This window comes from Panthera pardus, unplaced genomic scaffold (assembly GCF_024362965.1).
Source record: "Panthera pardus isolate Hobbes unplaced genomic scaffold, ASM2436296v1 HiC_scaffold_11, whole genome shotgun sequence".
In the NCBI taxonomy this organism is placed as follows: domain Eukaryota; kingdom Metazoa; phylum Chordata; class Mammalia; order Carnivora; family Felidae; genus Panthera; species Panthera pardus.
The window spans coordinates 34,134,932-34,150,579 of NW_026526666.1; the positions used below are offsets into that span (position 1 = coordinate 34,134,932).

Consider the following 15,648-nt stretch of genomic DNA (forward strand, 5'->3'; position numbering starts at 1 on the left):
ATCTTGGCATTGCTTCTTCATTCATAGCTATTATAATCAGAAGGCCAATTAGTAGGCCCTCGAATGGCCCTTTTCTACCGAGAAAGTAAACCAAAATCCATACCATATTTCTAGGGGAATTCTAGTGATTATTGCCACCATCAAAGACTTTAAAGATGCTTGAGTGGTGATTCTCACCACATTCCCATTTAACCTTCTATTCAGTCTGGGTAGAAGATGAATGGGTCATCTAAAATGTGGATCCATATGCAGTCTTTTTATCAGGTGACTAACCACAACTTCTTTTTTATTTTTTAATTTTTTTAATGTTTATTTTTTTAAATTCTTTTTCTAATGTTTATTTTTGAGAGAGAGAGAGAGAGAGAGAGAAGCAGAGAGAGAGGGAGACACAGAGTCTGAACCAGGCTCCAGGTTTGGAGCTGTCAGCACAGAGCTGGTCGCAGGGCTCGAACCCACAAACTGTAAGATCATGACCTGAACTGAAGTTGGATGCTTAACTGACTGAGCCACCCAGATGCCCCAATATTTATTTGTAAGAGAGAGAGAGAGAGAGAGAGAGAGCGCACGCAGGGGAGGGGCAGAGAGAGAAAGTGAGACACAGAATCTGAAGCAGGCTCCAGGCTCTGAGCTGTCAGCACAGAGCTTGACCCGGGCCTTGAACTCATGAACCATGAGATCATCACCTAAGCCAAATTGGACGCTTAACTGACTGAGCCACCTAGGTGCCCGGAATAAACACAATTTTTAACACCTAGCATGCAGGTATCACTCTGGCAAATGTCTTTTACTCATCCTAGTATGCACAGAACAGAGGAAGTTGTTTGATTTTATCTGGAAGTGAGAGAATGTCAGAGAATTTATTGCCTTACATAAGGGCTATGTTAGTTCTCTAGTTCTCTGTCCTACTTTAGTGTACAGGGACCATGATCATTTCATCAACTTATGGATATCACTTTAGTCTACTACATTTAGGATACCGTGCTGATAGAACTTGATGATCAGGAAATAGCACATACCTTAGATGCCGTGTGCAGTAAATTCTTTCCATTGATGTGACTTTGACACTGTCCTAAAAGAGGCAGAATCTTTTACTCTTTCCCTTGTATTTTGGCTGGTTCTCTGATATATTTTAGATAGAAAACTGCAGCAGAAGTGGTTCTGTGTAACTTGTGTGGCCTTAGATCTGCAGCTTCTTCCTTTGTTGCCTAGGACACTCACTCTTGGGATGCACCTGCCATGAATAAAAGCTCAAGTTGGCCACATGCAGAGCCACAGGGATACAATACAAGAGGCCTTAGCCTCCCAATTGAACCCACCAAGTCACCAAACATAAATAATCTTGGATATTCCAGCCTCAGCAGCAGTCTGGTTGCAACTGGATGAGAGACACCAGCTGTTGCCACATGGTTGTTATTTTAAACCACTAAGTTCATTAAAATAGCAAAAGAAAGCCAAAACGTGTTGGAAAGAATGTGATTCAGAGTGGAGGATAAACCCTATGAAAATAATTTATTACACAACCAAACTGTGTTTTAAATGGCTTTTTTATTTTGCTAAGTTTTATTTGTATTTATCAAGTATCTTTAATATTTCACTATTTGCTATTTTTACGTTATATATTTCTTCCCAAGAGGAAGGAAAACAAAATTACTTCTCCAATATTGCATTGTTGCATCCTGCACACACTAATGAGTTTAATGTTTATGACATACTTGATGTTTTAAATGCTTTATATTAGAGGTCTGAACACAACGTCCTTTGGGCCAAATCTATCCTGGTATCTATTTTTGTAAATAAAGTTTTACTGCAACACAGAGAAACCATGTATTTATATATCCCCAATGACATCTTTTATGCATCATTGGCAGAGTAAAGTATGACAGAGACTGTATAATTCACAAAACCTAAAATATTTACTATGTGGCCTTTTACAGAGAAAGTATGCTGGCCTCTACTTTAAATTATGAAGAAATCCTTGATGGATTATTTCATAGGTAGTCGGTATTTAATGATATTTGGGGAAATTGATTGGCAGTTTAGGTTGCGCTGGAATGAAATTTTTTTTCCATTTAAATTATATAAAATAAGGGAGCTTTCTACCCCAAAATTCACTATCCAACAGATTTCAAACTTAGATTAGAACAGATTAGATTTAGAGGATGAAGGATACCATATTTACCTGGACAGTTTGGTTAAAATAGTCAATTTGAGTCTAATGTAATCATCTTGAGATTTTTGTGAATGTTTCTCCCTTTGAATGGCTAATAAAGGTGGTCACGTCTAATACCAATGCAATTTAATTAAGTATTTTTAATAAAAGAAGTCTAACTTCTGTGTACAATTATTTTTCTTATTATGACAGGCTAGCAAGGTTAGCTAGAATCCTAGGTAAGTGCTGGAAAGACCCTCAAAATTACGTTCCTTGCCCCAATTCCACATGTCCAACTACCTCCTTTTTTTAAAGAATGGGAAACTGGCCCAGACTAGAGTAGATGACTTGACAGAGATCATGACCCATCAGTAAGAGATGGATCCAGTCCTCAGTGCTTTTTAGCATTTGCACATATGGAACAGTTATGAACTTTTAACTATCATTAACTTTTTGCTGGACGTTCAGCACTGGGGGAAAAAAAGCTTTGCTGGAATCAATGGAAAAGATTCTTCAGTAAAACCAATAACGAGGTATGCCTTGTCATGGTTAAATTGCTCAGTTGATAGTTGCTCTATTTGTGTACTTCATATGATGGTGTGTAATACTTAACATGAGCATTAAGTTGAGGTGGAGAGTTTTTACTTTTCAATTTAAATCTCGCCTTGCTTCTTCAGGAGTTTATAAATCATACCAGTTGGCTGTAGGTCAGAGATCGGAGATCTGAAAGGCGCCTTGGAGATCACGGTCCGGCTCCCACATTTAACAGGAGAATAAAAGAGCCCTGGGGAAGGATCTCAGCTAAACGGCAGTACCATATATTTAATTTAAAACTAAGTTTCTTATAGTCGCGGTTGCTTTGGCTTCTTCAAATCTCTTTAAAAAAGCAAAAGCAGAGCACTTCCAGGCCGAGTGTCAGAAAAATTCGGAACCAGTCGGCCTTATTTCCCTTTCTAGGTTGAACTCAGTTAAGATTTTTGGTAACTACACACAAGTGCTGCCTTTTCGTAAAACAAAAGGCTTGGGCGGCGGGCGGGAAAATCTAACCCAGGGCAGCAACTGAATGACAAAGCGCCTCTCCCCATCCCCCCTCCCTCACTCCCACCAATAGCAACAGACGCCGGCACTTGCTTTCCCGAGCCCAGCCAATTGGCTGCGCCGGCTGCGGCTCGGCGGAAGGGGCGGGGCAGCCGTTGCCAGAGAAGCTACTTGATGGTTACTAGCTCCGTTTTCGTCCAGTTGCACCTGGATGGGCACTCTTCCACGCAAGCGGTTCTAGGAATTCGCCTGCTTGCCACCTCGCGTCCTTTGACTTCTTTTCTAGCTTTCACCTACTGCACTTCCCCCTGCGTCCCGCTCTCTCCTAGCCGACCCAGGGCTGGAGAGCACAGGTACGCTGGCCGTGATTTCCACTAACGTTCCCTGAGCTTCATCTTGCCAGCTCCTTCGGGCCCCTTCCTTCCATGGCGGAGCGGCGGCGGGCTGACGTCACGGGGGCGTGCTGACGCAAGGGTGGGGGCGTAGGCACGCTTTGGGGAGGGGGAAGCTTGGGCTTGGACCGCTTCTTTGTGGTTACCGCGGGCACCCTTCGGGTTTCTGGTGGCCGTGGCTGTGGTGGGTCCCGGAAGTGAAAGTCTCTCGCTAGACTTTAGCTCCTTTCTGCCCATACCTGCCACTTGCCCCAGACTTGACTGCCTGGGCTGGGAAAAAGGCATCGAGGCTCGTACTACTAGGGAGGGTGTGATCCTTGGGACACAGGGGCAAGTTTTAGTCGATGGTTTTATCCAGAACTAAGCCCATACCCGGCCGGCTCTCTTACTCTTTTGGCTGGCTTTTAAGCGACCACTATATAATATACCAGACTGTAGTAGGCCCTGGGGCACCTAAGTGAAGAATACTCCAGGAAGCCTCGGAAATTAAGGCCTCCATGTTCCTTCTAGGTTTCCAGACTCCATAGGAAACCCCTTAAAATGTGTGGCCTTGGGACCGACCACTTAACGTTCCTAGGTTCAGTTTCCTTATCTGGAAAATGAGGGTAATAATAATCACTTTGGAGTGGTTGTAATAAAGGAGATTAAACCAATGCCAGGTTTTGAGTATAGTCAGTAAGGAGTGCTTGTTGTTGATTGAGAAAACCAAGCCACAGTGGGGCTGGTATTTGGGATAAAGTCTATTTCGGAGACAAAGTTTCCCTGTCACTCATAGTAAGGCTTCAGGTGTTTTGGAATGAATGAGGTTCTTGGAGTCCTTTTAAACACCACTTGGTTAGTTAAAGGAACAAATTGCAGAAAACCTGTCTTAAAATTAGTTTGATTTCCTTACGCTTACAATAAGCATGTCATGTTCATGTTTGTAATTCTTTAACAGCTAGGGACCATTTTCTGCTTCTCTTTTTCTTCTACTTTCACAGTTTATGTGTATAAATAATATAGTTTTTGTATCACCAAAACCCCAAAGGTATGAGAAAATGGCTTTGTTTATATTGTACAAATGAATGAGACCCAAGGAACTGAGCACAACAATGAGGTTGATGTAACATCTACCCCCTGGGCTCAGTTCTTTTGCAAGTCCATTGTTCCCCCTTGGGATCTGGTTTAGTAGTACTCAAATTATGACTACCTTGAAGAGTTGTAATGGTTCTGTAAAGAATAGATCTTGAATTGTTTTGAAAAGTTGGTTTTATACAGATAACTCAGGCCTACAAGTGATATAAGGAATGGTGATTGAGTCAGGATGATTTTTTTTAAGATGAAAAAAATTTATTTAAAAAAAATTTTTTTTTTTTTTACTGTTTATTTTTTATTTTTGAGACAGAGACAGAGCATGAACAGGGTAGGGGCAGAGAGAGAGAGGGAGACACAGAATCTGAAACAGGCTCCAGGCTCCGAGCTGTCAGAACAGAGCCCGATGTGGGGCTCGAACCCACGAACTGTGAGATCATGACCTGAGCTGAAGTCGGACGCTTAACCGACTGAGCCACCCAGGCGCCCCAAGATGAAAAAAAATTAAAAAGAAGACCTGGTGGGAAAAGCAGCCACAATAGTGAGCCAAAGGGACCTTACATTTAAAAAAACATTCAAACAAACAAAACCCCCACCTGTAAGTGCTACTTCATCTGTTCAAACTTCCCCACAGCTTTGGCTGGCAAAGGTTATTCTCATTTTGTAGAAGAGAAAACTAATGCTCACTGTGGCTAAGAGGTGTCCATGTTGGGTGGCTCCCAAGACTAAGAACGGGTGAGTCTGGCCCAGTATTCTTTCATTTTAATATGCCGCCTCTGAGTCATTAAGGAGTGGTTAAATTGCATTTAGGCTACTTGTACTCTGTTTGAAAAAGAAGTAATACTTCCAGAAGATTTTCTTTAAATAGTAGGTTAATTGTGGTATTTAAAGGGATAAGCTGTCATTTTCTGGAACAGATATGTGGAACAATCCATTCAGATGGTTGTGGGTAAATGAGGTGTTATATTTGGTCTGTGCTGACCTCTTGCTATTCTAATTCCTTCATTGTTTTTCATGTTCTTATCACCAGTGGAAACAACTTTTGATTTCTTCAAAATTTTTTCTAGGAAATGAATGTTGGAATTTCATCTCTCTGAGACCCTAGTAACCAGTTTCATTGCTTCTACGTTTCTCCCCCTCCATATACCTAGCCCATTCTCCAAAATACCACTGGATTTACCTTTTAAAGAGGTACTTCTGGTCTGTTATTACCCTGCTTAAACTGATTTCATGGTCTGTCTTAACACTTAGGAAAAAATTCAAGCTCTTGAGCTTGGCATATAGTGACCACTGTCAGTGTGTCCAGTCTCATCCTTTGTCACTTGTGCTTACAAATCATGTCCCCTCATGATTCCTTCCTCTTGCTTGTGCTTCACCTTCTACCTAGAATGCCTTTTTCTCTTCCTTTTTGCCACACTCACATTTGTTCTGCGGGACTCTACAATTTCTTCTCTAGTGAACTTTGACTAGTGTGTAGATATAGTGAGAGAAACGAGCAGCATTCCTATATCTACTTTGTGTTCTTTGCTGACTATTTCAGTGAATTTTTCAATAGGAGCTGTGTGCTTTTGTTTGAAGCCAATGGGAGCTGGTTTTCCAAGAATTAATGTTTGGCAAAACAAATTCAAATCTGTGAGATTCTTATGCTTTTCTCCAGAGAGATTAGTTTTAAATACATATTTGTCTGCAGCTGGTTTGCTTACTTAGAGCAATCTAGATGCTAAGGAAGGTCATGAACTGGGATCTTTCTTTTCCCTGACCGTGGCCAGCATTACAGTCCCTGAACAGCCATTCCTCAAATGCTGGTTGTTGGCCAAAATGGAACATAGTTTAATGAGTGTGGCTGGGTCAGCATAAACCATGACCACGCCTGGAAAAAGCTTTAAGTACATGCCCTTTTGAGAGGGGGCTGGTAAAGTCATCCTTGTATAGGAAATTCAATTCTTTAAACATTAAAATATATTTAAATTGGTAATCTTTAGGGCTTTGATTATTAAATATGTGTGCAGAGTATGTCTTTGTCTCACCACCAAGTTGTACAGAAGTATAATGTATTTGTCATTTGGCAGTACATTCCACGTAATTGAAAGCATTTTCTTGTGAAACCTCTGCTTTTCCATACAAGAATACGTTTGGTCCACTAAAATGATAGCACTTTTTATAAAGGTGGGACTTTCTATGCTAAAGAAAATTATTACATTGTTTTTCGGCACTCATATGGTTTTGGTTATTATAATACTGTCACAACACAAAAATAGCAGAATGCCTTGGAACCTTTGAACAATTTTTATCCTAGAAAATACTTCTACGTTGTAAGAATATCATTGTTGATCATTTCTATGGAAATGTCTGAGACTTACACAGTTCTTTATGTTTTGAAGAATCAGTAATGAAGGTAACATTTTTTTTGAATGTTGGGCTAAATGTCATTCTAAAATCTCTTTTTTTACAATGTGTTAACTTTGTTTATTCTTTAAGGTAAGACATGGTTACTTTTTTTTAATAGGTGAAGCAGAAAAATGTTGTATGATTTCATCTTATGATAAAACTTTAGAAAAAATGTATAAGTAGCTACCAATAACCCACAAAGCCAAGTGAGAACTTACTTTTAAAATACTGATGCCAAACTGAATCTTTTAAAATATGTCTACAAATTGAAGACCCCTAATCCTCTTACATTAATTTTCAAACTTTTATTCCAAATATAGGAAACATTTTTCTTTTAATGATCCCTAAAAAGATGGATCAGTGAGGTGAATAACTAAAAAGCAACTGTCTTGATTCATCACATTAACTGCTCTAAACCTTGAGTCTTCTCTCCTTCAATTATTGCTTTGCTGTTATAAGGCTTGTAGGTGCTGAGGATTCAAATATAAATAAGGTATTCTTTCTTGAGATGCCAATGTGCAGAGAGACAAATTCTAAACAAGCGAATGGCTGAGAGTAAAGACCAGTTCCTCTGTGAGTGGGGTAGCTATTGGAACCAAACAACTCAGTACATGATCGTACTACTGGTTGCAGTGCCTTATCCAGATCATAGTCTTCTTCACTGTTAGGTTTGGCTTTTCATTTGATTTTGTGTATCTGTATATTTTTAAATTCTTCTAGACTTCAGATAGCTTACAATATCATTATGCCTACTAACAGATGTTTCATGTTTGCAGCATTTAAGTAGATCGTCTGGGACTATCGGTAGGTTAGTTAGCAGTTCCACTCGTACATGAGTTGCTGGTATTTCAAGAATACGAGCATGCTTTTCATTGGCCTATATCCTAAATATTTGTCTCGGTGATAAATAGAAACTTCAGACAAAAGTAGATGCATTTTTACAAACACTTTAGAAGTGCCTGTAATTTGGAAATATTATGAGTAATTTTCTTTTTTTTTTATTATGAGTAATTTTCAACCTATAATTTCTTCACATCTACCCAAAGTATTGAAATTTCTTGAACATATGTATTGTATAATGCAGATTTATAAAAATAAATTACAAAGAGGTAACATATTTCTGAAAACATGCAGAAAATCTTAAATATAACATTTGATTTAAGTCAGGGAGTCACATGATCAGGGAGACAGATGAAGTCAGGGAGACACATGATCATATAATGGAGTTATGAAAACACAGCTTTAATGATTGCTAAAGCACTAACATTACTTAAAATGGAACAGTTCTGAAGATATTCATGAGTATTCATATTTAAAAACATGACATCTGGGGTGCTTGGGTGGCTCAGTTGGTTAAGGGTCCAACTCTTGATTTTGGCTCAGGTTATGATCTGAGGGTTTATGAGATTGAGCCCCATATTGGGCTCTGCACTGACAGCACAGAGCCTACTTGGGATTCTGTCTCTCCCTCTCTTTCTCCCTGCCCCTCCTCCACTTGTTCTCTCTCTCTCTCAAAATAAATAAATAAACTTAAAAATTTTTTAAAAATGACATCTCTAAGTTTGAGTGAAAACAGTTGTTTAGTAAAACTTAGAAGTATTGTCATCTATTATCACTAAAGAATATCCTAGATTGAGCTGGGAGATAGGAATAAATTTAATTTTGAAAGATCTACTTTCAAAAGAATAACTTAATCTTCCTTGTGGCTATTGTTGCCAAATACTTTAAAAGTATATTAAATTTCTGCTATTCTAGGTGTAAATGACCTACATTTCCTATTGGGTAGATACAATGAAACTGAGGACCAGAGTTAACCATAGTTTTTATATTTGTTTTCTAGTTTGACTGAATTAAAATATTATAATACTCAAGAAATAGATTAATAAAAATTTCTACATTCTTGTTATGTAGAAAATAACAGGCCTTTTGGAAAACGTGTGTGGGGACTGGCAATTGTTGAATGGTTGTGCAATGCAATTTTTTTTTTTTTTTTTTTTGTGCAATGCAATTTTGATACTTTTTGAATTAGTATCACAATGAGTAGCAGTTATAATTTCTATTTTGTCTGTGAAATATTACTCTTTATACTTGTTTAGGATTTTTATTTTACAGGGTAATGACAGAAAAAAGAGTCTACTGAAATGATAAGTTTAATGACTAAAATATTTCATAACTTTCAGCTTATGAGAAGTTGTTGTGGATGCCACTTATAAATCCATTTACCAGATTTATGGAGAAATCTGCAATTGATGGAAGTCATTCAGAAAAACTATGTCCTCATTTTAAAAGTACCCCAGAGAATGAACGTTTATTGCAGCCTGCCAGTGAAAGTCATCTCAGCTGGTATTCTTTTTTTTTTTTCTTTTTAATTTTTTTAAGGTTTGTTTATTTTTGAGAGAGACAGAGCGCAAGCAGGGGAGGGGCAGAGAGAGAGAGGGAGACACAGAATTGGAACAGGCTCCAGGCCCTGAGCTGTCAGCACAGAGCCCAACACGGGGCTCGAATTCACGGACCGCGAGATAATGACCTGAGCCAAAGTCGGACGCTTAACTGACTGAGCCACCCAGGTGCCCCTCAGCTGGTATTCTCCATGCTAGCAGGGGATATCTAATTTTCTGATTTCAGGGTTTCATGTTTTGTCTGTAGGGTAAATTATTTGAATCAAATACAGCGTTCTTCCAAGAGTATCTTCTTCAAATCTAGTAATTCATGTATTTATTTAACCTCATCACAAATGTACTCATTTGGCAGAATTTGGCTGGTTTTTTGGGATCTTAATGAAAGCAAATGAAAATGAAAACCTTACCTATTGAGAATTATTATAGCTAAGGTAAATGAAAGTATAAATACTGTGGAACACTGGAAATGTAGTTGATGAGTATCAATTCACTGTCATTTGGAACATTGCCATATAACAAATAGCTGTCATATTTTGCTGTCTTCTTTAGAGCAGGAATATACTTGTTATTTGTATGATTCATTGCTCACCAAAATGACAGTCTTAAAACACCATTATTGTGACTATTGCTAGTATAATCCAGCCTCTAGTTTAGCTTGTTTCAATGACGATGATCTTTGGTCATATATAACCATTCTTGACTTTCTTCTGCCCATGGGTTTTAATAATGGACAGTTGTCATTTATAACTAACCTCTTAGGCCCAGTGCTTAAGAACGCAATCTGCTTTCTGACATAGCCTCTAAGATGCCATCAGTTGTTGATGAGCCATTATGTTATGTTTTGTAAAGAAAGAAAAAAGCTGCCTATTAAAGAAAGACACAATGTTTTCTTATCACATGGAATTTTATTTGTAGATCGTGAAAAAACTCCTTCAAACTTAGATTTTTTTTTTTTAACTTCAAGTAACTCTGTGCTTATATAAAAATGAAATGTATGGTATTCTTAAAATTTTTTTTTATACTCAAAATCCAACTCTTCTGGGTCACTTTTTGACTCAGAGTTTTCCTTGCTATTGAGAGTATTGGTCATATGGCATTTCTTAGGAGCATCTTTAACTGAAATAAAATTTATTGGTGTTGGGCTCTTAATTATGCTATCTAGTAAGCCTGTATTAGAGTCTTGCTTCTGGAATGTTGCTAAGCATTCTTGCTTCACCAGCTCCTTCAATCCCTCTATGACCCTGCATTCTTAGGGGTTAAAAAGTGTGCATCCCATCTCTGGCATGTGTTCTTGAAAGCACTGGCCATCTATTCTGTAAGTTCTGGGCATGTGCAGGAAAGACTGCTCAGGACTGCCTCTCGACTAACAAAGATTACAAGAAGCATCCTGATTTCAGGGTGTAAAATGTGACCAAAGAAACGTTTCTTACAGTGATGCACAGTAATGCCTATGCAATCAAGAAGGCAAATGTTAACAGTTTTGTTTTGAATGGTGATCATTATAAAGTCAAGTGTGAAGGAGTTTTTGAGATCTGGAGAGCTCAGTTTTTTTGTGTTTCATTTGGTTAGCTTATTTATTCTTTGGAGTTTTTTTTTTTTTTTTTTTTTTTTTTTTTTTTGAACAGTAAATTAAAAGAAACAGTTTGGGAGTAAGGCAAATCTTTTGGGTTTAGAGTAGGGAGAAGGAAGGGAAGTAAAAAAGACATACACATTCTCACAAGTCATTTTACAAACTAGAAAAGAGATGTTCAATAATTATCAGGTAGCACAGTGAAACATTGCTGTTGGTGGTTTTGTGTTTCACATATCTCAGTGTTTTAAAAACTGTCTGTGTATATTAGGTATAGAAAAATAGGGGAGTATAGGAAAAATTCCATACATTTTCAGTGACAATTTACTGTTACATTTTGGAGAGCAGTTTGTAGAACTGTAATATTTAGTCAAGCTGTGCTATATTTGCATAAATATGTGACAGATTTAACTTAAATTTTATTTGTACACATCTAGTGGAAAGCACGACATCCTAAATGAAAAGACTGAACTGGAAGCAACATTTAAGGAAGCTGAATTGGCAACCTGTTCTGTAGAATTATTTTTGCCATTATTTAAGGATACCGTTGAAGAGATTAGTTTTGAAAATGTGAGTACTTGACTTGTGAACATCTTATAAAATGGAAAGCTAGCATAATACTCAGAATGCATTACCTGTGGCCTCTTATTAACGTAGTTATGCTCATATGCTGGTATTTGATATAAAAAATTGCAGGTTTATGATTCTTCTTTATTCCTGTGTCATTAACTGCAATTCTTTCCTTCAAAGATAATTCAGGCATGCCCTTGATAAGAAGCTAAGCTAGAAAATGTATACCTTGGTGCTTGACTTACCTGAATTTGAACTAGAGAGTCAACTTTTCCAAGAGTAAATGTAAACTAAAATATTCTGAGAGATGAACAGATCTGTTTTCTATAGTGTTATAGGGAATAGAAACCTGTATTCTCTAATTTCAGTGTACTAAATTTTGAATTAGAGACAAAATAGACTGTATTCTATTAGTTTTATTAAAATAAATGCCTGAAATACTTTAGGGCTTAAGCCCTATTTTGATTTCATTACTCTAATGTATGATATACAATCCTATTTACTATTAATAAACTTGGCAAAATTTACTATGTGCAAAAATGATTTTGTTACTAGAAAAAACTATTATTTGATAATAGCAACATTGTATTTTAGAGTGTCTTAATACTGTATCTTAAAATGTGTATGTGGTTCTTATATTTTGTCAGGCTAATCTTTTTGCATTCAATTTGATGATTGCTAAACAGAAAGAAAAATTAACAAAAGAATTAGACACTTTTAAACATGTAAAACAAGCTTTAGAACATCTTCTTAGAAAGACAGAATACCAACAAGTAAGGACCCTAAGCACTAATTTAATAGATTTGTTTCTCACTTGATGGGTTTACTATTTCTGAAACTGTAGAAATTAAATTATGAGCATACTTTTCATTGGCCTATATCCTAAATACTTGTTTTAGGATTTGAAACTTGAAATTTGGTATATTTGAAATGGAAAGAATTCCTGAATTTTTGTTTGAAATGGCAATCATTAAACTAACCCTGACTCTTAGTATTTCACAAATTGTTCTACATGAAAGCAGCATGTTTTTATACAAAATGTATCTTCTATCTCAAAATTTTTTATTTGTTATATTTCATTTCAGCTGATTACAGTAAAATTTTCTTAGAATTTAAGCTACTTTGTACCACTGTGTTTATATATTCTTTTATTTTTTGAGGGTAACAGTTTGCTGAGAGATAATTCACATACCATACAGTTCACCCTTTTAAAGTGTACAATTCAGTGATTTGTAGTGTATTCACAGAATTGTGTAGCAGTCACCACACTGTGAGCGTTTTCATCACCACGTCTATTTCCCACCCCCACCAGCCCCTCCTTACCCTAATAGCTACTTCTGTTTTTATGAATTTACTGATTCTGGACATTTCACATAAATAGAATCCTATAATATGTGGTTGTTCATAACTGCCTTTCATTTAATATAGTCTTCAAGGTTCACCCATGTGGTAGCACATGTCAGCGCTTCCTTTTTATTGCTGAATAATATTTCATTGTATGGCTATACCATTTTTATTTGTCTGTTTCTCAATTAATGGACGTTTGAGTTGCTTCTGCTTTTTGGCTATAATGCATAAAACTGCTGTGAACATTCACTTACAAGTGGTATATACCCAACAGAAATGAAAATATTTGTATGCCAGGCAATCCACTGTGTACCTTTACAGAATCCAAGAGTGGGCTCTATGCAGTCCATGAACCCTCTGAAAGTATGTGTACAATTTTGCATTATTTGTACATGGCATAAATGCCTTTGGGTGAAAGAAATTCAAAGCTTTTTCACCTTCTCAAGCAGGAATATGACCCTTAAAATAAATAAACATTTTCCTATGTTCTCATTTAAAATGTCTACTTAGAATTCTTTTACTGATGTGCTGTAATTCTTTAAAAAAAATTCTTGATAGAATTAAGTTTGCTGATATTTTTTAACCTATTTGTAAACAGCACCATGAGTGTCTTTGTGTATAAGATTTTAAAAAAATGTTTATTTCTTTGAGAGAGAGAGACAGAGTGTGAGCAGGGGAGGGGCAGAGAGAGAGAGGGAGACACAGAATCCGAAGCAGGCTCCAGGCTCTGAGCTGTCAGCACAGAGCCTGACACGGGGCTTGTACCCACAGTGAGATCATAACCTGAGCTGCAGTTGGAGACTTAACTGACTGAACCACCCAGGCACCCCAGATTTTTGTGGTTTTTATGCCAATGGCTTCTACTGTCTGAGGTGTTATTTAGAAATTAGGTATATAATTAACTTCATAAATTGTGGACACAAAATGATTTGGAACACTCAGGCAAAAATCCATCTGATGACCTTTTAAAAAATCTAAACTGTGCATAAAAGTTGTCCATATTAATTTCTTTAGTGATGCTTATTCTTCTTTGTACTTTTATACGTAGAGAAATATGTTTGTGAGCACTGATTTATAATATTTTTTTTTTATAGGTAGAGGACAGTTTATCCAGCATGTTAGAGAAGCTAACTGATAATGAAAATGAAAATACTGTAAGTCTTTTTACACTTTGTGTCTACTCTGACATTTTTTATGTATGTGCTGCTTGTATTTATAAAATTAGTCAACATTATCCAAATTGTGATATTTCTAACTCTTACATTATATTTGCTGAAGAATCTTAAGAAGAAGCTACTTGAAAAGGAGACCTATATTCAAGAACTTTCTTGTTTGTTTCAGAATGAAAAGGTAAGCAGATTCTGAGCTTAATTTATCATTTTTCTCAATATTGACTCCCTCGACTCCCTCTTTTCCCTCTTTACATTCTGGCGCCCATATCCTCAAAAATAGACCCAGAAATGTTTTTAGATTATTTGGATATTTTACAAGTTTTTATGAAATATCTTTTTTTTTCAGTTTCTTTTTTAAAGATTTTTATGATACTTAGGTCAGATTAATTGGCATAAATCACTATATATTAGGAACTATGCATAAATTTGTATTGCATTTCAATTTTAGTATAAACTGAGGAATTTTGGTGTTTGTAGGAGCATTTTATTTATTTAGTTTTAAATGTTTGTTTATTTTGAGAGAGAGAGAATCTAAAGGAAGCTCCACTCTCAACTCTCAACATGAAGCTTGATCTCAATATGGGGCTTGATCTCACAACTATAAGATCATGACCTGAGCCGAAATCAAGAGTCGGACGCTTAACCAACCGAGCCACCCAGGTGCCCCTGTAGAAGCATTTTAGGTATAATTTACTTAGGATAGATAGGACTTTTCAAAAGGAGATTATCAGGAACCATTAAATAAGAGGGGGGAGGATTAAATAGCCCCATAGTTTATATAAAATATATTTATAATGGGGGAGATCAGGGTTAATTTACAGTGGTACTTTTTATTAACTTTGTAGATCATGTCTAAGTATGGATAAAGTTAAAGATTTTTGAGAAGTAACACATTTTTTTTGTTTGTTTTCTCTGTTATAGGCAAATGCTTTGAAAGCAAACCGTTTTTCACAATCAGTAAAAGTAGTACATGAACGACTACAGCTCCAAATTCGTAAAAAGGAAGCAGAGAATGATAAATTAAAAGAATATATAAAGGTTATAAATATTCATTCACTTTTATAGTTTAAGTGATAAAATTAATGAACAACTATAAAGCCTTTCCTTAGTTCTGGAATTTGGTGGTTTGGGAAAAATTCAATCTAAGTGTTGCCATGGGAAATACATATTTGAGGCAAATCTTAAGATTTATGGCTCATCCAAAGATTTGATTCCAAATCCCAATATAAAAATGCTCTCTCTCTTTAGTACCAGTCTAGGAAGGATTTCTAGAGCTTGAATATCTTTAAAAATCTTTCCCATTATATAGTTAATTTATGTTTATTGTGGAAAATTTGTAACATACAAAGGAGAAAATTAAAATAACTTAAAAATACCCAAACCATTGTTAATGTTTTGGTATATAGAATTCTATCTATTTTCTACATCCACACATAAATATATACTTTCACATTAGTAGGCAGTCAGTAAACGTTTATTATTTTGTTTTTGTCATTAATGGTAAACAACTTTAAAATCAGTTGACCCAGCTTTGGTATTTAGAAAACTGAGT

The 15,648-nt window shown here is 36.4% G+C and overlaps 1 protein-coding gene across 12 annotated transcripts in view; it reads left to right on the forward strand.

The window, feature by feature from the left end:
• The first annotated feature begins 3,312 nt into the window (after positions 1-3,312).
• ODF2L (outer dense fiber of sperm tails 2 like) overlaps positions 3,313-15,648 on the forward strand; it is a 169,983-nt gene continuing 157,647 nt past the window's right edge. For 5 of the 12 annotated variants that reach the window (XR_008418805.1, XR_008418804.1, XR_008418808.1 and 2 more), the window contains exons 1-6: positions 3,313-3,540; positions 11,445-11,577; positions 12,225-12,350; positions 14,019-14,078; positions 14,203-14,274; positions 15,018-15,134. Coding sequence is in view for 8 of the 12 variants with exons in the window: in XM_053892979.1 (XP_053748954.1) it covers positions 3,362-3,540; positions 11,445-11,577; positions 12,225-12,350; positions 14,019-14,078; positions 14,203-14,274; positions 15,018-15,134 (687 nt within the window). In the remaining 4 variants the exon portion in view is untranslated. Of the gene's footprint in view, positions 3,541-5,284; positions 5,386-9,218; positions 9,382-11,444; positions 11,578-12,224; positions 12,351-14,018; positions 14,079-14,202; positions 14,275-15,017; positions 15,135-15,648 lie in introns of all 12 variants that reach the window. The other 7 variants (XM_019414033.2, XM_053892995.1, XM_053892963.1 and 4 more) reach the window with 5 other exon arrangements.